The sequence below is a fragment of the Camponotus vicinus genome, unplaced genomic scaffold (assembly GCF_025532165.1).
Source record: "Camponotus vicinus isolate PSW18456_S1 unplaced genomic scaffold, iyCamVici1.0 SCAF_11, whole genome shotgun sequence".
NCBI lineage: Eukaryota > Metazoa > Arthropoda > Insecta > Hymenoptera > Formicidae > Camponotus > Camponotus vicinus.
In genome coordinates, this window is record NW_028141947.1 from 13,266,552 (window position 1) to 13,290,095 (window position 23,544).

Here is a 23,544-nt window from a genome sequence, read left to right on the forward strand (position 1 = left end):
ACATTTTTATATTAAAATTTGATTTTATTAAACAAACAGTCATAAATATTAATATTTTAAGAAGAGAATATAGTTAAAAATTTATATTTTTCCTAAATATATAAAAAAAGAATGATATATTTGTGGAAAAGAACGCTTTCATAAGAAAATTAAAATAAATTAAAAAATAGAATTGTATACAATATTTCACATTTCCCATATGCATCTTTTCCATAATAAATGCTTGGATCAAAAAATTTCCTTTTCAATTCTTAGTGTATTTATAAAATTTTAATGTTAAAAAAGTGAAAAGGGATTAAGAAAGTAGGGCAGTACGTTACAAATTAATAAGTTACATACGACTCAATAAAAATCTCCTTGTAACTCGATACAAGGAGAAAGAGGGAAAAAACAAAAATAAATCTCAGAGTTCTATATCATAAGTTTATTGCGATAATCCTGATTCATGTCGCGAACATCTGTGATTTTACCAGTTGAAAAATGGATTTGGCTAAATCTTACCAGCAACGAAAGTAGACGCGATGGCGCTAGTGTAGGAGGGATTTTAATGAAAAATGCTGGCGTGGCCGCTCTCAAGCTTCTCTCTAATGGTAAATACTCTCTGTTGTTGACGACGGTGGCGGTGTTGTTGGCGCAACGAAAACTCACGTTAGCGTGGCGGTGCTGTTGTACCGGACTCTTCTCAATTATGTCACTACATTTGCATTCACGGCTGCTTCGGTAAGCGATCGGTGAACGCTCATTATCTTTACAATCGTCATCATCGAGGATCGAGACTCTTGCAGCTGCGGATGAAAGAGAAGATCGGATCCCCTCAGGTTGTTGACAGAAGTGCGATATTTCCCTATTGGCCGCGATTCTGTATCGTGTCTATCTATCTCTCTCTTTCATTGTCTCTCTCCGATATTCTGCCTCCTCGCTCCGTCTCTCACGCTCTTGTACAGTCATCGCTTTTCGCCTCGATCGTCAAAAGCGCGTACCTCTCGGCGCGTTTAGCGTTTCGCTCGCCAGGCCGGAGAAAGAAACAGTGTTGGAGCTTGCAAGAGAGAGACGCCGTGAAACGCGTCGTTAAATGTGCTCGTCCGTCATCGGTTCTCTCTACGTTGAATTCGCGAGTATGATTCGGCAGTGATTCCACTCGTCTCCTCGCACGGCAACCACGGTGGTTCGCGATCATCGGCTGTTCCCGATATACCCAAATGTGTGCTCGCTACGCTTAAAAAGAAGCAGCGGTATCAATGTGTACGCGGCGCCACGCGATTATCGTAGCAGCATCGTCGGGAAGGCATTAACTGGGAAGGAGAGGACCCGTTGAGGACGCGTTGAGACCGAAAATTCGACATGATGAAGAGCAGTGCCCTGATGAAGAAGGAGAGCAAGATGCGCATACGTGCTTTTCCGGTGAGTGATACGAGAGTTTAGAGCACGATTCAATGAAGTCGGGGGAGCACAACACCATTGCTCCCCTTTCCCTCTTCATGTTGGATCATTTTATTTATTTATTTCGAGTCTCTTTATCCGTCCCGCGCTACACCATGCGTGTACAAACATAATTCCATAACCTACCTATGTGTCTCGCACACAACTGGAGAGTAGAGTATAATTGCACCTCTCTTTCTCTCTCTCTCTCTCTCTCTCTCTCTCTCTCTCTCTCTCTCCTTCTCTTTCTCTCTCCCTCTCTCTCTCTCTAACTTATACTCCCCGTTAAATGCAAGTCGAGTATCGAATTGTGACGGCTTGTATCATAACCATTTCATTATTATCCAACAAAGATATTCCATTGGAATGCAAAATTCATGCTTGTTCTCGCGAATATAATCGTTAAATATCTTTATCATTACTCGCAGTTATCATTACTCAGTTTATAATATGTCTGTCATCTCTCGCGTTTATTCGCATGTAACTCAATTTCACTATAATTACCACATTTTTTAATACGTCTTTTCAGAGAGAAGTTTAAAATGATATGCAATCTAAGTAATGGCGAAAAAATATGAAATCAGATGATATTAGATATGTAATAATTAATTACATTGATTAGACATATTAATTTGAATCGACATTTATATGATTACAATAATTAGTTCCTTTCAAATCAGCATCAATTGTGGATTAATTATTAAGAAACTTTGAAATAGACATAATAATATATATGAAATTGATAATATAAAATAAATATCATTCGTTACATCAACATCTTTAATTAGATTCCTTAAAAAAATTACATGTGCAATGATATATTTTGTACATATTTTGTCCAATAAATAAAATTTAATATATTATAAATATGTCAACATTTAACACTTATCTTTTACTTTTTTTGTAATTATTATGTACAGGTATTATGTATTATGTATATTCACACACATACACATGTATTACATACACATGTATTATGTATATTCTGCATTTTTATATTACTGAATTACTATCAAAATCAACAATCGTTGATGGTTACCATAGCAGTGTAAAACAATTGCAATATGTATATATGCTATCTAGTCAGGTTATATCACATGTTCTAAATTTTTAATATTTTACTATTTGTCAAATTTATAACTAGTAATGTCTTACTTTTTGTTACTGAATTTTTATTACTGAATAACATAAGGTAAAATGATAATAATTTTATTTACAAAAATTAGCTTTTTTTATAAAATGATAATAAGAACATCTATACTTTGTATATTATACACACACACACACAGAATTTATTAGATTATATTATTCAAACAAAAAAGTATATATAGTTATATATGAATGTATTTATAAAACATATACACGATCTATAGTTTTTGTTTAATAAATTTACATTATATAAATAATATGAAAATTGCATTGATTTAATTAGAGATTTTTATTTTACTTTGAATTTAATACTAAATCTAATTATATTGTATGATTAGTTGGATAATGTTATTTAAAAGTAGATACTAGTTTGCATTGCTTAATGATTGATAATATCAAGAATCAAATTACAGATAAAATATTTAATTAATATACCATATTATTAAAAGCAAAACAAATAATTTTCTCTAAAGTAAATATATATTTTTGTAATAAAGGTGTGTGATTATATTACATTTATTTTGTGATTGCACAAAATAAAACATACAAATAAAATTTGTATATAAAAAAATAGAATTGCACATATATGAATTATCAAACTGAAGACTATGGTCTGCAGCAAATAGATAAAGTGGCTGAAACAATCCCTACATCAGGATTAATATAAGTATATAGTAACAAAAACAGTCTTTTCATAATTTATCACACTCTTGTGAGAATTATTATATTTACACTTTGCTTTTATACTTGTGTAATTAGGATATACCATTTTTTTTATAAACAATTGTATTAATTGCATGGCATCTGTTCAATAAAACCCAGTAGAAATATTTTTAGTCTTATCCAGAATTAATTGATTACTATTTATACTATTTTACTTTCTTAGACTACTATGGATGAAAAGTATGTAGAAAGCATTTGGGCTTTGCTGAAAAGTGCTATTCAAGAAATACAGAAGAAGAATAATTCTGGCCTCAGTTTTGAAGAACTCTATCGCAATGCTTATACAATGGTTCTTCACAAATATGGTGAACGCTTGTATACAGGATTGAAAGAAGTCGTAACACATCATCTTGAAAACAAAGTACGGGAAGATGTTCTTCGATCTCTGCATAATAACTTCCTGCAAACTTTGAATCTTGCATGGAACGATCACCAAACGTCAATGGTGATGATTAGGGATATATTAATGTATATGGACAGAGTGTATGTTCAACAGAATGATGTAGACAATGTGTATAATCTTGGATTAATTATTTTTCGAGATCAGGTAATTATCATAAATATTTTATTTTTATTAAATAGTTCAAAGAACTTTGAAATCATATATATATATATATATATATATATATATATATATATAAAATTCTGTTCTCTGATATGATCAGTCTTTGGAATGATTATATTTTACATATTTGTAAAATTGTTATACATATAAGTCTTTAATATACTTTTAATCTTTTCATAATATGTCATGTTAGTAAATTGTTTGTTATAATGCTTTTAGGTCGTTAGATATGGATGTGTTAGAGATCATTTACGCGAGACATTATTAGGTATGGTTGCAAGGGAAAGAAGAGGAGAAGTTGTAGATCGTAGCGCTATAAAAAATGCCTGCCAAATGTTAATGTTACTTGGAATTAACAGTCGTCAAGTTTACGAAGAAGATTTTGAAAGGCCTTTTTTACAGCAAAGTGCTGAGTTTTATAGAGTAAGTGTCTAGTACAAAATGTATTTAATACGAGCACCTATACATGTAACATTGAAGATTATTTTCTTCAGATGGAATCTCAAAAATTTTTGGCAGAAAACAGCGCCTCAGTATACATAAAAAAAGTTGAAGCTAGAATTTGTGAAGAATCTGAAAGAGCAAAACATTATTTAGATGAATCCACCGAACCACGAATAGTAGAAGTTGTAGAAGAAGAATTAATCAAAATCCACATGAAAACCATTGTTGAAGTGCGTTATCTTGTTTTTATTCTAATTTTATTTTATTAATTGCTAATGTAATTTAGCTTATATCATGATATTATCATACATATGTTATATATTAATTCATCATTTCTATATTAGATGGAAAATAGTGGTGTAGTACACATGCTCAAAAATCAGAAAACAGAAGATCTTAGTTGTATGTATAAGCTATTTTCAAGAGTGTCGGACGGATTACGCACTGTGTGCGATTGTGTGTCTCAATTTCTTAGAGAGCAGGGTCGAGCTTTGGTGCAAGAAGAGCATGAATCAACCACAAATGCTGTTCTTTACGTCCAAAACTTGTTAGATTTAAAGGACCGCTTTGATCATTTTCTACATTATTCTTTCAATAACGATAAAAATTACAAACAAATGATCGCATCGGACTTTGAATATTTCCTTAATTTAAATCCTAAAAGTCCGGAATATCTCTCACTCTTTATCGATGACAAATTGAAGAAAGGTGTTAAAGGAGTTAGTAATCACATACATAATTACATCGCAATCGCGTATCAACATCGCATTATATTATTTATATAATATGTTTGATTTTAGATGACAGAGCAGGAAATTGAAGGAATTTTAGACAAAACTATGGTCTTGTTCCGATTTTTACAAGAAAAAGATGTATTTGAACGGTACTATAAGCAACACTTAGCCAAGCGATTATTGTTGAATAAATCTGTTTCAGATGATAGTGAAAAGAATATGATATCCAAACTTAAGGTGAGAACTGGTATTAAGAACTATCTTCCATAATTATTTCATTTATATTTGAATTGCTTATATTCCTATAAAAAAAAGGTAAATAATTAACTTACACCTCGTAGGTTACTTTTTTTCACATATATTGTAAATATCCTTTTCTAAAAATTTTATTTTTACAATATTTCAAAGTCACATACCTTAGGAACGAAAAGAGAACTCCACAATAAATTCAAAGCGTGTATTATTTAGGAATGCACCTCCTATAATATATATAAAAAGAAAAGTGATCCATGAGATGTAAATTAATATAAACATGTACTAAAATTAATAATATCCATTTTCAATTCTATTTTTTTAGACTGAATGTGGGTGTCAGTTTACATCAAAATTAGAAGGCATGTTTAAAGATATAACAGTCAGTAACACAATTATGGATGAATTTAAAGATCATGTCCTTACATCTGGTGTAAGTATCAAACTACTATCATAAAGTACAAAACATTAATGTACAAAATAGTTTTTTTTTTATTTAAGATAATTTTTTAGTTAATTATAAGATAATTTTATTATAATTAAAAACATACTTATAATTTTGATATTAAAGTATTATATAAGTATTTATTATGTTTCTAAGAGATATTTATATATAATCAAGTCTCACAAATATTTTGGTTATGTTTAAAAAAATATGTAAAATATTACTTAAAATATTATTTTTTTTTAATTTTATAAACGAATTAATATATATATGTACTTGTTATATACTATATCTTGTTATTTGTCTTATAAAGACGAATCTGCACGGTGTCGATATAAGCGTTCGGGTGCTCACAACTGGTTTCTGGCCGACCCAATCGGCCACCCCAAAATGCAGTATGCCCACTGCACCGCGCGATGCCTTCGATGCCTTTCGGCGCTTCTATTTGGCTAAACATAGTGGTCGACAATTGACGTTGCAGCCTCAATTAGGTAAGCAATATTTTTTATGTCTTTATTTATTAATATCTGTAGTTTTTATTGAAGCATTTAATAACAAAGGAATAAAAAAATGTTTGTTATTAGGCTCTGCTGATCTAAATGCTATATTCCATGGACCACGAAGAGAAGAAAGTAATTGTGGAGGTTTAGATACTCCATCGTCTTCAAGTTCTATTGGAAATGGTAGTAGTGCAAGTGGCAGTTTAGTGAGCCAGCGAAGCAATGCATGTAGTACACCGCGAAAACACATAATACAAGTTTCCACTTATCAAATGTGTGTATTAATGCTCTTCAATAAAAGAGAAAGATTAACATATGAGGTTAGTTTTTTATAATATGTAAGTTTAAATAATCAATTAATCATTTTCGTATATATGGCGTTACATAAAAAATAAAATATTATTTATATCCGCATATACATAAATGTATAAATATTGTGTAGGAAATTCAAGGTGAAACCGATATTCCAGAGAGGGACTTGGTCAGAGCATTACAATCTCTTGCCATGGGTAAAGCTTCACAAAGAATTTTACTTAAACACCCTCGTACCAAGGAAATCGAACCTTCGCATTGTTTCTGCGTAAATGATAGTTTTACCAGCAAATTACACAGGTGCATATGATGTTATATATAAATGTATTGTGTATGTATATATATGTGTGTGTGTGTGTGTGGAGAATGTATGTGCGTAATATATAATTAGTATTGCTAATTATTTAAATTATTTTGCAAAGAGTGAAGATCCAGACTGTAGCAGCAAAAGGAGAATCTGAACCTGAGAGAAGAGAAACGCGCATTAAAGTCGACGAAGACCGAAAACATGAAATCGAAGCTGCCATCGTGCGGATTATGAAAGCTCGAAAGCGCATGCCTGTATGTAATTTAAAAATTCTTGTAAATAGAAAATTTATTCTTTTAAACAATATTAATCTATTAATATATATTTTACAAATATAAAAATATACTTTCATGAATTATATACACAGGATATGTATTTACATATAAAAAAGTGTAATATTAATATCAACTTATTTTCTTTTACTAGCACAATATACTTGTAACAGAAGTAACAGAGCAATTAAGAGGTCGATTTTTGCCTTCACCTGTAATAATTAAGAAACGTATCGAAGGTTTAATCGAACGAGAATACTTGGCTCGTACACCGGAAGATCGGTATGTGTGAAGTATATTGTATAATAAATCGTAACTAATATTTACAAATCATTGACTAATGATGTATTGTGATTTACAGAAAGGTGTATACATATGTTGCTTAATGCTGAATTCAATATTGGATGTGTACAAACATGTAAGTAATTTGTAATAATATATATTCTCTCTCTTATTGCAAAAATTAATGATTCTTCACGTTTTCTTTTCACCGAATCATGACATCATTATTACACTATCGTCATTTGTAATGTCATTATTGTTATCTCTTTGTTTTTATTTTTATTTTTAATTAGACCGTTATATCCAAGGGATGTTCCATGCTAACAAGGAAACTATTTCAAGCAAGAATTATCAATATTGTTAATTATATTTATCTTTATTTAACTTTAAATAATCTGTAATATTTTTTGGAGAAATGTACAATTGAAAAAAATTCTTGAATATTATAAAATACCGACGACATTATGAACATGATTGAACATTTATTTTAATGATAATCATATATTTATATCCTTCATTATATAGTAAAAGATCAAATATAAAGAGAGAAAGAGAGCCAATGTATTACATTATAGGTGCTGAAAAAGTTATAAGGTGCTTATTTTATTTATATTATTATTTTGTATACAGACAACATTTAAAAAAGTTTTACTTGGAATTCATTAATTGCATTTATATATATTATATATATTTATCATTTAAACATAAAATAATAAGTATCTCGTACTTGTTGCAATGGAATATCTCTATTTGAGATAAATGGCAAGATATTTTTTTGATAATTGATTAGTTTGGTGGAAAAGGTCAACATGTGTATCAAAAGAATGATGCATACTTAGGTTTAAATTAGGGAAGCATATTAATTTTTTGTAATAATAGATATTATGTGTATGCTCTCCCTATACTACTCTTCACACATTTCAATTATGTACGCATTTGATTGACTTACTTGTATTATAATACATATATTTACTTGTATTATAATACATGTGTTATACATATGAGTATTCATTATAATAAATATGTGTATTCTAAATTAGATGAACTTTAGTTAAACAATGTATGTTTTTAATAATACAAAATATAATTAAGTTAATAAAAAATTTAATGATTCGTATTAAAATAATATTGCAATTAGGAACTTTTCTACACTTGTAAGACTGTGATTGTCTACGATAACAAATATTATTCAGATATATCGTGAATTTAGGAAAAAAAATAGTATTTACATATAGTTTTATTTACGTTGATGTTTCAATTATATATGTAAATAAGCGATGTGTGAATGTATTACTAAAAATATAATTGTCTCTTTTTTTTCCAATAATTTAATATTATTTTTAACATCTGCACTCCATATAAACCCTAACTATAAATTTATATATATTTATCTCTACATATATAAAATATATAAATTATATACGAGCGTTAAATTCTCTCATCTATTAAATCTGTTTTGGATATATATTTAAGTTAAAAAATGTACTTTTTTACTACACATTTTATTTATTTAAACATCTGAACTTAATAAATATAATAAACATGTACATACATTCTCTCTCAAACTTAACAATTTCCACCTCTTCCACCTAGCTTTTCAATTACTTCATTACAGTTTAATCAAACATTGACTTGATACAATACAGAATATTTATTATAGTATGCCAAAAAAGTGGGATCTACGAATCTATAAGAGATGCAGAATTTGTTTACGGAATAAAATATGTGCATGAGAACTTAAGTAAAGATGGAGATCTTAATAAAAATGCTGAAGGATTCAATTCGAACATGTGTTACACAAGGCTCACATTGTAGTGAAAAAAGTGAAATAATCGGCGTATTTTTATTTTTATTTGTATTCTCCTTATTTATTAATAGAGTTTTAATATTTAAACGGAAGTTTTACCCTTTCGTACACAAAATTGAATAAAAATAAAATCCTATAACAGCATTTATTATTCCTCAAACATTCACCCAACATATTTATTCTTTATACACAAATAAAATACATTAGGCAAATATAAAAAATATCTAATATCTTCAAATTATCCTCATACATGAAAAGTTTCACATATATTGTGTCAAAATAATATGTATATTTACAGCCAAACAGGTCTTTTATATATATATATATATATATATATATATCTTTTATATATAGATCATGTTCTTTCCCATTCATAATTCTAAAAATAAATGTTAAAGATTTACAGTACAAAAATTATAAGCTCATTATAATAAATTCATCAATGGAAGTTGCAAGATATAATTCACACATATACACAATAATTATATAATTTTTTTATTATATATATATATATATATATATATATATATATATATATATATATATATATAATGCATCTTCAGTATAATGAATGATAAAAATTAATATTCTTCCTTTGAAACTTAATATTCCTTGAAATAATGACCATAATGATTAACTATTATATTTCCCTCTTCTATGTTCTTTATTGTCTCAAAGAACTTGGGTACAATGTGGGATAAATATTATTTTAGCAAAGTTACGAAAGTAATTAAAATTTAATTAATATTCATGTTATCATGATTGCAGTAAAATAAAAATAAAGCAAGTATTGAATCTTTATATATTAATAATCAATGTTATAAAAAAAATCTTATATGTTGTAAAATGTTTTTTCAATCTTTAGAATTTTAGGAATAATTATTTATCTATATGTGTTGATGTAAAAGTTGATATAGAATAACTATAAAAGCAAAGTTTTTATTAGCATTTTCAAAATGCTACTATAAATTATTGGATAAGATTGAAAAATGTAAATAATATAAATATAAGTGTGTAATTACATAAAAAATTTTTTTTAAATTATGTGTATATCAATTTGCTCCATAAGAAAAACAACTACCACATTTACATTAATATATATTCCTACAATTGTACTTTTTAATCCTTATATTAAGGATTAAAAACAATTAATATGCTATATTTATTTCCTATAAGTATGAAATGAACAGCACACATAGAAGACATTTCACATTTCAGCAATTCGAACTTTTTTAAGATATATATATATATATATATATATATATATATATATATATATATATATATATATATATATATATATATATATATATAATTACATGTACACTTATACTAATATATAGAGGTTGTAATAATTTATTCACCCACCTAAATATTATATATATATTAAGATATGAAAAAGATATTAACACAATTTTTCTATAATAATCTTCAGTTTTTCAAGCCCATTGCAAAAATTGGGACCTGTAATAATCAGATGGAAAGATAAAAATGACTAGAGACTTCTTTCCAACGCTTTTAATTACATTTGTTAGTTTTTCTACTATATATGATTCAAATATTATCATGAATATATCAAAAAATAATTTATTTTCAAATTTTTTTTCAAAAAATAATTTATATAAATCTAATAGAGAAATTTCATAAAATAATTTATAATTCTTTATAACATTATATAAATAAAAATATTTGTAGTTTTTTTGTAAAAACCCCAATTTCATTTAATTTTCGAAAACGCAATTATTTAGAATTAAAAATAACAAAAGATATTGTTAATATATTTGAATTAAAGATTGATAGAGAAATTAAATTATATGCTCAAGATTCTCTTACATGTTATAAAAAAATGTTAATTATATAATTTCACGTTACGATTGGAAATACGATTTTAACATAAAATTGTAATTACTATTTTTTAGTAGAAATACTGATTGAAAATTAAGAGAAAACATTGTTCGTTTTTTATTATCTGTAATCTTAATATTAGTAACAGTTATAAAGCGGTAGCTATAAATTCGAAATGCAATTATAAATTAACATCTTAAACGTCATTGGAAATTATATGTACTTTAATACATACTGTATTATATATATATATATATATGTTGCTACATCTGACAAACATGACAGCTCTATGTTGAACCATTTTCACCATCGTGTACATTCCTACAGGATTAAGCTGGAATGTAACGACTTTAGATAATAAACCAAAGTATAACTGCATATGACAAGTATAAATTGTATACAATATGATACAGAGTTATTTATCATAATTTACTGTACTCTGAAAAGTTCTCACTTATAAACATTACAATTTGCGTATAGTTATATCGTCGGGGTTAACCAATACTGTACAGAGTCATCTCATCTTGAATCTATGAGATTCCATGGGAATTAACAGACAGGTATACATTGGCTTGACTTTGAATCAGCTGACGGGCGGCAGGCATCGCGGTGGTGATGGTGAGTAAAATCAATTACTCGGCGTTATTCGTTAGAAGATGATGATTCCCGTCTTTTCTCGGCGTGTTTTTTCGTAAACTCCTCGGCATTCTTTAAAAATTTTTTTCTATCCTTCAAAAATTCTTCTGCTAAATCCGCTCTCAGTGGATGTTCAGGTTCAGGATCATTCACTAATGCTATCAAAGCTTGGATCACTACAAATACATAAAAAAAAAGAAGTGACATATTTAAAATTAAAGATATCTTAAGATTAAAGACATGTCTATATTTTTCTCTTTAAAAGAAAAACTACTTTTGTATTTATTCTGCCTTAGAAATAAGAATTTTATTATATAAGCCTTTTATTTGCAAATTGCAACAAGTAGCAATTATATTCACTGAGAGAATATTGCTATTCATTTAAAGCAGAATGATTAAGAGAAATTGAATGACTAAGATAGTGAGGGAATCTAACCTTGATCTGTTTTTGTAGCAGGTTTCCAATTTTCAGCACTTATAATTGGTAAACATATCTGGCCTTTTTCATCTACATTTGGATGGTATATCTTTGTTTTAAAATTTATTCTTGGTGGTTTAAAAGGATATTCTGCAGGAAAATTGATTTCAATACGAAATGCTCCTTTATTATATGGTGGATTATCCTATGGAAAAAAACATTTTTTTATTAATGTAAAATAACAGGTAAATTAATATCTATTTTATATTATTAAAATTATATTACATGTTATGTGTAAAGATTATACATGTTATAAAATTAAAAAAAACAAAATGTAAATTATATATGTAAATATATGCTATAGTACTATTAAAAAACTTTATATATGCTTTTTTTAAGACACAAAAAATAATCTTTTTATATTTTTATACATATAAAACATAGCAGTTACAATTTTATACATAGATTCTATACAAAAAGTATGGAATTTATAATAATTAATATTATACACAATATATTATCATAATTTGTTTCTGTAATTTAATTATTGATTAAATATTATGTTAAGTATAATATTTTAATGTAGGTAATTTCATATCTTAAAATATATTATTGAAACTATTATATTTTTTAAAAAATGATTTTTATAGTGAAATATAGACTGAATGAATTTTATCAAAAAATACTGTGTTTAAAAACATTAAGCAATACAAATAAATAACAAAACATATATATAAATCAAAAGAACACAACGATATGCAATGCTTTTTTAAGCAACTACATTTTTCACTTTTCTTCGCACATTTTTCTCTTATCTTTTTCTCTCGAAAAAGTACTCGTTTCATCCCTCGTGCGTGAAAAATATAACAAGACATACACCTGAGAGAGAAATAAAGGATGAGTCACAAATGCACTTTGCACCCCGCGCGTATTTTAGGTTACGTATGTCCTCGAGCTCTCGAGGATGACGTATACATACCGGCAGTATGAGACCTTGCCAGGTGAGGATGTTGGACTCGTCTACTTGGATATTTGTGAAGTTTTTCATCGCCGACGCCCTTAGGTCGCCGAGCTCCTGGAAAAAGAACACGGATGGTCATGTCAGACACAGTGGCAGTGATCGTATCGTGGACACAGTCGCGCTAGTTTCAGTCAGTAACGTTTCGTGACAGTGACGGAAAATTATAGCCGCGAAACGAAAATACGCGAAACGGGCTACGAGAGCGGATAATATAACGAGGAGAGTTATCGACATTATAAACGACGAGATCGAGGGGTCCAACGATGAAACAAGAAAAACGCCATTATGATTGCCGTTTTTTTCGCCGACCAGACTTAATCGCGATCGCGGAAAAATTCGTCTGTAATTAACTGTCGTATGACGATCGCGTTCCACTGTCGTTCCTGTGTCACACGACCGATACTATACCGAATTACCTTTTGCAATCTCCTCGTAGCGGCCATTTTGAAAATAAATTCTACTAAAAGTACTACAACAAAATTTGTCGAGTTCGCCGTCAGTGCTGCTGATTCCTCTCGAGAAATTTCCTAGCTTCCATTTCGAAAGGTCGCGTTCGAAAATCAGGTGAAATAGCGTTTTATCCATCAACTGCAACAAAAAAATATTTGCTCTCCTCTTGTTCCGATTGGTTTGGATCGACGAATAGTATTCCCTGACGAATCCCTTTTGACAAATAAAAAGAATTACATGGCATCTTAAAAGTATGCAAGTTTATCTGGATAGGCCTTAAGAAATAAGAATGGACAGACTATGAATACCGGCCTTATCATGGAGAATTAATTGGGAATTGGGAGTAAGATGATCGGTCTCATCAGAATATTTTTTTAATTTCTCGCTAAATTTTGACTTGTAGATGCAAAGATTTATCTTTACGATATGAAATTCTTTAAATATCTTGTGACGTTTGCATTATTATTGTGCTAATTGGATAAAATGTGTTTCGTAAGCTAAATTACAAACAAACAAAAAAACAAATTTTGAACAATATTATATATTATGTATATATGTAAAAAAATTTTTATTAATAAGATGAAAATCTTTTGAAATAGAAAGATTCTTTTATGTATACACATAATTTATATATAAAATTATATATATTAATATATTTTTTTACATTAACGTGTATATATCTAAAGGAGAGTATCATTACATACTTGAATTTTTCAACAAGAAGTGGTGAGCAGATATTTTATGTATAATTATTAATATAAATTAATGCAAGACTAATAAGTTTAAGTATTAGATGTTTTAATGGATCTAAATAATTTGCAGATTCTATAAGAATAAGAATTTTTATAATTCTAAAGCTAAAAACATATCTCAGCTAAATATGAAAAAAGTACAGTGGAAGAAAAATTTATATGAAAATTATGGCTTGCCAGACAATTACACAGATAGATCTTTCTTAGAACAACTGCGTAAAAATATAAAACCAAATAATGTGACAATGACTGAAGCGATAAGTTTGGGTGCTAGTATATCCATACAATTGAGCATCGTAGTACTTTTTGTCATAATATTTATTTGGTTAAATAATGAGTGGATCACGCCAAATGTTATTGTAGTATCAGGTGGCATATTAACAATTTTTGGATATTTTATTTATAACATTAAAGTATCCAATCGATCTGTAAGATTGACAAAAGATTTGTGGACAGTATTAATATTTGTTACATTTGGTTATATATTATCGCCTATTTTGAAAACTTTAACTGAAACAATTAGTACTGATACAATTTATGCTATGACAATATTCATGTTCTTGACTCATTTAATATTTAGTAAATATGGATCATCACAAATCTCTTTGTCAGATTCCTTATCCATAACTTCTTCAATTTTTGGTTCATTAATGTTGACTTCCAGATTAACATCTCCATTACATGCTTTTTCACTTTTAACAGTTTCCGTTCAGTGTTTTGTATTGTTACCATATTTATTGTCACAAATAACTAATAAAATTTTCATGTCAGTTTTTTTGACAATTGGTACCATATATTTACTTTTATTCATCTCACAAACATTTTCATATGTTTTTATTGTTGCTATAATATTCCTCCATTTTATTTGTCCACTTTGGTATATCAGATGCCAAAAATATAAAGATAACATTTATGGTCCATGGGATGAAGCAGTAATCGTTTCCTAAAACAAATAGAACATATTCTCTGTAAAGTATCATGATTATATAAAACTATATATAAATGTAAACATGTAATTTCTTTTTCTTTCTCTCCATTAAATTTAGATTATATATGTACACTTTAAAATACAACATTCTATATTTATTATATATTTTTATATAAAAATGTCATATTTACAATATTCATATAATAAATAATAAATGACATATTACATAAATATATTTATTGCATAATATATAAGTCAGAGAGATAAATAAGATATATGGAAGAAGCATGTTAATATAAATCATATGTTATAATTCTAATAGAATTAAGATATTTAAGAATTAAAGATATTCTAATGTTTTACAAAAAATGTAACAGAAGATGAAGTAAAGAACAATTATGATTTTCCCTGAATTTTTGTAAATAAATCGACATTGTGTATATATTTGAGATTCTCTAAATTAGAATATTATCAATCATTTTTAATATATTTCAAATATGTAACAAATTGTTAGTGATTTCAATTATAATTTCATATTCTAGTCTAAATATTTTTCGTTTTTATTTTATATATAAAATGACGATTGACCTTAAACAGACTATACAAACTAATAAAAATTAACAAATTATAAAGATCCTTTATTAAAATTGGGATAAAAATATATACTTAAATTATAAACAATATCTAGATATGAAAAAATATTTGAAATCAAGGAAATTATTAACATACAAATTGAAACTATGAATGTAAACGCACATCTTAGCTCTTTATTTTATGATTATAAATTGTAATAATCTTTTAATTCGTCTTATAAGAGCTTCAATAAAACTGCGATCCAATGTTGCATATTCACTGTGCGTTGTATCCAATAACTGTGTAATAAAAGTATCTGTAAATATAGAAACGAGTCCTTGCTTCAGCTCCATTAATATTTCGGTCGAGACTTTCCATTCTATCATATTCTCATCAATGCTGCTTGAAGACACTGTATAAACAAATATTTTAAGTGCTTGAATAATTATAAAAATTATGTAAATATACATTGTTTATGATTAAAAGTTGAAAATGTCACTGACCGTGTATTCTTTGAGTATGTCTTGATATCACTTGCATAGTATAAAAGTCCAAATGACTCCAGAGAATGTATAAAGCATGTTCTATTATAAGAGAGCAATATTTTATACTTTGTCGCTTATCTTTTACCCAACGATTCAATCGTTGCTCGACCAATATTCGTTGTTTTCCTATATCGAGTTCCGTCTCATTTTCAGACATAAACTGATAAAAAATCAATCATATTAAGTTTACATGTGATTTGATATTACAAATATATATAAATTTGATCGAGTTTTGCTCACCTTTTTTAATTCTGCTGTACTCATGTCAGTTACTATTTGCGATTTTTTTATTAAAGAGTCGATATGTGGTAGCTCGGTATGTAGTAAATTTGTTACAGAAACCAGTTGTTCAACTATCATGCCTAAATGCATCCCATCGGAAGTGTCTTTCATTTTATCATGTCTTCCTTCAGGTTTCGGCGTTAAATAAGGATCAAACAACACATTCCGTATTTTCTGATCCATACGACTGTGCTGCATCTAAAGATGGAAATATAGTTACATGATGTTACAATGTGTATACAATATGTCCATTAGAAAGCTTAAATTTAATTTAAACATTTCCAGTAGACTCTCATAAGAACCCATATCCCCATATATCCCATATAATAATAATTATAGATATAAATATAAATATATATATATATATATATATATATATATATATATATATATATATATGATAAATCATATTATAAAAATTATAAATTTAGAACTTTACTTGGTTACGTGTATATAATAAAACATTGGCGACAATTTGTATGCAAGAAATATATTGTTGGTTTGCTTCAGCTTGCTGATAATTATGATTCATTGGGATCGATTGTAACTGAAATCTGTGCAACAACGATAGCATTAATTTCTGCAGCCGGTATAAGTGCGCCCGCAATTCTCTCATTCCAGTACTATTCTCCAATTTATAATCATCTATATTTATCTTCGCTAACTCATCATCCACAAGTTTGTACATGTCTGAAAAATAATTGTACTAATGAAGCATTTATAATAAAATGAAATACGAATATAAAGTTTAATGCTTTATAATACAAACCTATATTGGCAGATCTGGATATTACACCAGTGAGACATGCAATCTCTTTCAAGAAAAGCACATTAGCATGCAAGAATGCGTTTCTTAAAGCCATCTCCACAATATCTCTGTGACTCTGCAGGAATCCGCACACTTGTACAGCGCACGATTGATTTTCCGTTCCCAACGTGGTGAATAGAGCATCACAGAGATACAAAGCCGGCAAAAAGATTTGTTGATAACGTTGTCCGACCGACGGTATGAATGAGTAATCACCACCCTCGAAACCTATGTGCACATCAGGATGTTGATCGAACACGCACATACTAGACATACAGAATAAAACCTTGTTCTCCAAAAGACTCTCCGCGCCTAATCTCGTTGAGGCCATTCTACAAAAGATCGCTATTTTCGCCTCATACAGATACAAAGGCCGCAATGTTTGCGGTTCCGGTTGCAGCATACACCGCAGCAAATTGTCCGATTCCAATAGGCTATCTATCATGTGCTTCAAGTAGCCTCTGCTCGCCAAGTAGATCATCCACGCATTATCGTAATCCAATTCCAAGATCTTGTCTAGGCAAGACAGTGCAAGCATCTTGCACACATCGTGTCCTCCTGAGCAATTATGGCATACAATATCCATCAATTGATTCCCAAAACTGTTGATAACTTGAATTGTCGCATAACGTTGTGATCTTTCTTGCACGGGTATGAGTCGATTCAATGAACTGTCCAACTGGCTAATGTACATTGAATCAATTGTATTTACGTGTTCGGTTGACTTTTCTAAACCAACAATACTTAAAAAGTTCAACAAAGCCGCGTAAAGATGTGTCATGACTTTCTGAGAGGAAGTGCCAGCATTTATGATCCATTGTAAGATATGATTTAAAATTATCTTCATCATCGTTGTATTCGACGGTGACGACGGCAGTAACTCATCTGATTGAATCACGAAACTATTTCGCAAGTTCACTAATAGCATCAAAACTGTACCGGATACTAACGTCTTAATCTCACTCAAAGCTTCGCAAGTCGTCATCTTCTGTAGTAAATCGTGTGACAAATTTAGCAAAAGGTTCTGCCTTTGCGTCACCGGCAATTGTTGATTAGTCGCGACGGAGAAGAGTATCTCTGTAGTTTGGCACCAACCTTCCACAAATTTAACAGTTGCATAAGATAGAATCTTCGTCTGATTCTTTTTCAATGCATGTGCAAGTATAGATTTTACTTCTTGCTGCATGAGCTTGCGTTGAGTAGCAGTCGCACTACTCTGTGTAACCGTTAATTCCTCGGTAATGAGAGAATGCAATTTTCTGATGTCGATGAGTCGTGGTCCGCCCATCAACGCGACAAGAGTGCTGCATTTGCCCAAAACCATTTCGATTTGCGATGGATCAAAGAATTCCCAGGATTTTGCAGGTTCCAGATACAATTGGAAATCGATATAATGTAAAAGATCCATTAATAACTTCTGGGAGGGTACAATTTGATCTTTATCTTGATTGAAACTTCCCACCAATCGTTGAATCAGAGAAGTTTGTAAACTACCACCGGCAACTCGCAATTCAATGGCCGCTATCTTTAATAACCAAGACATGCAACCGAGTTCAGTCGATTTGTTCGGTCCTTGAAACGGTAATTTTGAAAGATGTCTTTGTACAAAGTCCTGGTTACTCGTGGTGCGTAGAAATCTGAGAACAGGTACCGATGTTTTACTATTAGCCGTCAATATGTGAAGATAGCAGTAACAAGCTTCGGTTATCTTGTCGCGACCGCAATCCAGAGATTGTTCCAATATGCCTAAAATAGAGTGTAGACAAGTACGTGGGAAGCCCAAGATTCCTGGTTGTTGGATAACGGTCTTTCTGATATCTTTAGTTATATCGAAGCCGAGTAAGTAATGCGCAAGATTGGGCGCGGGCCGTGTGATACTATGCATCATCAACAGTAGAATTCTTTCTTTACAATTTCCAGCCTGTAATTGTCTTTGATCACTGCTAGCTGTCTCCAAGTCGCCATCCTCCAAGATTAAATTATCTGCGTCTAGACACTCGACGAAGCCGTGTCTAATATTCGTCGCTAAAACAGAAGTCGCTGTGAATGTGGATAACAATTCGGAATCTGCTCCAGGTTCATTTGTCACACCATGTATAACACCAACAGCTACAAAAGCCTGCTTCGGTAGCCACGAGTTGTAAGAAACATATTTGACGATATTAATCATATGATCCGGTTTACCAGTGCGAGGATTCACTCCGAGTAGCAAACGTGATAATCCGGTCATAATTTTGTTTGAAGGTATGGCTGTCAACTGCGCCATATAACTATTTTGTGTCTTCAATCCACGCTCCAATATCTCTAAGCAATAAAAACTGCAATTTTCCAAATATTTCTTGCCAGAAAAATTGTTATAAGTGTCGAAATGATTGCAACCTTCATTCAAAATGAATAATATCACATTTAATAATTCAGACGTGGTGTGCAATTGTGTCATCAAGTGATATCCCGGAGCCGAGTTGACTAATGTAGTCTCACCACCTTGCAATTCAACCTTACAGCCCACGAAATCTTCGACAGTCGGTTCGTATTGTTTTATAAATTTCGAGAATATCTTCAAGCAGGCTTCCGCAATCTCCCACTTCTCGGCCGGATTCTTATACGAACGAGTATGAAATCGTAGAAAGACAGTGTTAATGATAAAATATAGATATGGATCAAATCCTGGATTTCGTTGACCTACACCCAACAGACGCGGTATTGGGAAATCGGTGAGAACATCTAATAATTCTAACATTGCGCGCGTTAATGGATACTCTTCGTTCCTGGATTCGATCTCTTCCAATTCCGTTTGCACACCTCTCGGTTGATAACTGCTCGTTGTTGGTATAGTCGAGAGAATTTGAGCGGCTTCTAAACTTTGCCAAACACTGGAAGAACTTTCTGGAGATCGGGCAAGTGCAGCAAGAGTTCTTACTAACACACCTTTCAGCGGTATCGGCATCGCACAGCTCACCAAACCGATTAGAGACTGCAAGATTTTCCAACTTGGATGATCGCATATCGCAACTCTTGACATTTCATCGTTCTTAGCTATCACTTGAACAACCAACAGCACTGCCTCGAGACCTTTCACCTCCTGTGGCATGATTCCTTTTGGATGACATCTTTGTCTGTAGACTGTATCCTGACTAGGAGGTAATTCTTGTCTTAAATTATAATAATATCGACTTAAGGAATTGAAAAAATGATCCCAGCAGATTGTCGCCGAACCTGATGACCCTGTATAACAAACATTTAAATAATGTATAATTCCTGCGTAAATAGCGTAATTAATATAACAAAATTTGTTTATAAATTATACTTAATATTTACCATTGGGTTTAAAGAAATTGAATGCATATCTAGCCGCTTGTGGTGATGAAGCGAGAGATGCGATCATTTTCATATACGAAACGAATAAACCTGCCGGCAATATCTCTCCGGCGAGTCGTACAAATTTAAACAAAGCAACTTGTCTTGAGGGCAAACGGCTAATGTACGCAGGAGCAGATACATGAGTCGTATCAGTATGATAACACCAATAATCCATGGCTAAATTTAATTTCAATGGATCTTTCTTATACAGTTCTGCTACCATCAACATTAAATATTCAAAATGATTATTCAGATTCATTGGAGGTTCAATGCCTTCTTGCTGGAATGCTTGGATCAAACGCATAGATTCATCGGCTCGACTACGTAATTCTTTGACTTTAACAGGCATCAGTAATATAAAGTCGGAAATAAGTGTATGAAAATAACGAAAATAAAATTCTTCTTGATGTATGCAACTATTTTTGAACAGAATCTCTGCCATAAAATGGAAAGCTTTATTAGCTAAGGCAGCTTCTATTAATATTTCATCCTCTGCAATAATGTTTTGAGATTGAAACTGAGCAGTAGTTGTTTTAATTGTTATCATAGCTATTGCTAAAGCAAATTGTATCACTCCTCGCAATCCAGCACTTTCCCAATTTATATTAGTAGATATTAATTTTTGATTCAATTCTTCTAGTGCTTCTTTCTCTCCTATCAATGGCATTGAATTAATTAATTCTGAAAAAAAATTATAATTAGTAAAAGTTGTATATATTAACTTAATATATCAATACTAACATATTATACCTTCGCCATTTTCGCGATTATGTAAGAAACTAAAATTAAAAGCATTCAAAACAGCCATTATAAGAGCAAGTGTAATTTTGTCAGGTCCTCCTTCACCCGCTTCGGATTCTACTTGACGTGTTTGCAATATAGATAATAGACGAAACAAAATTATATTTGGTATAGATGTTTGAGCAGACCATAAGTACAAAATATCAGCCAAATCTTGTCGTGTATCATTGTAAAGTTTCATAACCATCTGATGATGTTTGGGCCCACCTAATGCTCTATTTTGTTGCAACAAATCTTGTTCCTATTTAGAATTATTTTTAAAGAAATTAATTCATTTCGATAATTCGAATATTTGAAAAATTACAAAAACTGTAATTTTTATCAATTTATTCTTTAAATTAATACTAACAATTTATTTCACAATTTGTCACAAAATGTGGTATATTTTGCACAACATAAAATTTTATTTATGTATTTTTCTATTATTTAATACAATACCTTGGTAGGATCCATTTCTTCTAATAAAGATAAAATTCTGCTCAACAAGCCATCCTCTTGCAATTTATTTGTATAATCTGTGATATATCTGGTAAGAGCAATTGGTGTATCAATCGCCCAACTATGACCAATGCGAGCATGTACCAATGTTCTTAATACTGATGTCAAAGCTTTCCTTCCATCATAATATAGGAGGACAGCTGTTAAACCACGCGTTAATCCAGGATGATAAGGCATTTGAAGTTGAGCAGTACAGAGAAGATCCAATGCCATGAATTCATTCAAATCATACATATCTGATATAGTGATAGTCTCATCCACTAATTCTTTTGATAATATTTGATGACCCAAACCAGGTAGCATTATACCATCTGTAACTCCTTTTTTAATTTCTTCGCGACTTTTTATATTTTTTGGCTACAAACAATATAATTTCTCTTTATATATAACATATACTTAAGGTTTTTTATATATATTTCATCTTATATATTCAAAATATAATTGTTATTTTAGAAATATAGAAATATTAATTTTTTTAAATTATTTATTATAACATAAAGATACAAAAAGTATACTTACTGGATTTTTTAGAATAGTAAGAAAGTTTTGTCTATGGTTTCGCAAAGCTTCTGTGAGTTCATGATATTGTGGATCTTGAACATCAGGAACTGATATTATATATTTTTCAACAAGATTTTGCAGTTCTTTATACGGAGTCCACATATCTTCTGTTATTCCTGCTTTGTCTGTACAAAAAGATAACACATATTTTTTTAAGATTTAAATCCATCATTCACTTAAATGCAGAATATTAAAATAAATGCAAAAATAAATGTACGAATATATTAAAGTTTTGATATATAAAATAATAAAAAAAAGTTTTTAAGTATTATATTATTGTATTATTGTTATAAAAAACATATCTTTTCTATACATTTAAGAAAGAAATATGTTATAGAGTTAGTTAATAAAAGATATCCTTTAATTTTCATTTATAGAATTTCACTCAATTATAAATTTTCAAAAATTATATCCCGGTTTATGTCTGTAATTATGCAAAATTATTTTTAGTAAAATTTATTTTACATTTAAGAGGTTAAATGCATCGCGTGACAAGATGTATATTATATTTGAATATCAATTACCTTCAGACATTTTTATTTTTTCCTTGCAGTTATTTAGTCCAAATCAATTTCAATTTTGTCTTTTTTAACCAGAACTTCTCTAAAATATAATGTAAACACGATGTTATATACATAAATACATATAATCATACAAATCTCATAAAACGTACCGGTCTCAGGACCGGTTCTCTGGCGGGAACAAATAATGGATGAAAACTTAAAGCATTGAGCACTGATATCAAAGACAAGACACAGATCATAAAACACGAATTATCGATAATGGCAAAAAGTTTCCAGCAAATTTTATACGATTTTATCATTGGTTATCGAATAGAAAAATTGTTGGAATTTC

General features: G+C 29.8%; 4 protein-coding genes across 7 annotated transcripts; 2 read left to right on the forward strand and 2 right to left on the reverse strand.

Annotated features, from left to right (window-relative positions):
* Positions 1-599: 599 nt before the first annotated feature.
* On the forward strand, positions 600-9,350 carry Cul3 (cullin 3). Of its 4 annotated transcripts, none has more exons than XM_083081438.1 (14): positions 600-1,401; positions 3,455-3,838; positions 4,076-4,279; positions 4,351-4,530; positions 4,645-5,019; positions 5,101-5,271; positions 5,612-5,719; positions 6,045-6,222; positions 6,316-6,551; positions 6,674-6,843; positions 6,966-7,104; positions 7,277-7,404; positions 7,484-7,540; positions 9,065-9,350. In XM_083081438.1, the coding sequence occupies exons 1-13, from the start codon at positions 1,342-1,344 to the stop codon at positions 7,506-7,508; spliced, it is 2,358 nt and encodes a 785-aa protein (XP_082937564.1). In that variant the 5' UTR covers positions 600-1,341; the 3' UTR covers positions 7,509-7,540; positions 9,065-9,350. The 4 variants fall into 4 exon arrangements, with proteins under 4 accessions (XP_082937564.1, XP_082937563.1, XP_082937565.1 ...); XM_083081437.1 differs by lacking the exon at positions 9,065-9,350 and adding an exon at positions 7,698-7,873; XM_083081439.1 differs by lacking the exon at positions 9,065-9,350 and adding an exon at positions 7,713-7,873.
* A 1,909-nt stretch (positions 9,351-11,259) lies between these two features.
* Ubc10 (ubiquitin conjugating enzyme 10) lies at positions 11,260-13,693 on the reverse strand. Its single transcript, XM_083082807.1, has 4 exons — positions 13,548-13,693; positions 13,090-13,185; positions 12,129-12,315; positions 11,260-11,868 (listed from the first exon to the last, which is right to left on the reverse strand). Exons 1-4 carry the CDS (start codon positions 13,572-13,574, stop codon positions 11,699-11,701), a joined length of 480 nt encoding a protein of 159 aa, XP_082938933.1. The 5' UTR covers positions 13,575-13,693; the 3' UTR covers positions 11,260-11,698.
* A 164-nt stretch (positions 13,694-13,857) lies between these two features.
* Positions 13,858-16,332, forward strand: Pig-c (phosphatidylinositol glycan anchor biosynthesis class C). The gene is made up of 2 exons (XM_083082806.1): positions 13,858-14,307; positions 14,404-16,332. The coding sequence occupies exon 2, from the start codon at positions 14,462-14,464 to the stop codon at positions 15,278-15,280; it is 819 nt and encodes a 272-aa protein (XP_082938932.1). The 5' UTR covers positions 13,858-14,307; positions 14,404-14,461; the 3' UTR covers positions 15,281-16,332.
* Positions 14,634-23,477, reverse strand: Nup205 (nuclear pore complex protein Nup205). The gene is made up of 12 exons (XM_083082793.1): positions 23,363-23,477; positions 23,214-23,292; positions 22,648-22,814; positions 22,069-22,485; positions 21,580-21,871; positions 20,788-21,510; positions 17,431-20,694; positions 17,101-17,351; positions 16,620-16,859; positions 16,338-16,539; positions 16,018-16,246; positions 14,634-15,276 (listed from the first exon to the last, which is right to left on the reverse strand). The coding sequence occupies exons 2-11, from the start codon at positions 23,221-23,223 to the stop codon at positions 16,029-16,031; spliced, it is 5,784 nt and encodes a 1,927-aa protein (XP_082938919.1). The 5' UTR covers positions 23,224-23,292; positions 23,363-23,477; the 3' UTR covers positions 14,634-15,276; positions 16,018-16,028.
* Between the last annotated feature and the right edge of the window lie 67 nt (positions 23,478-23,544).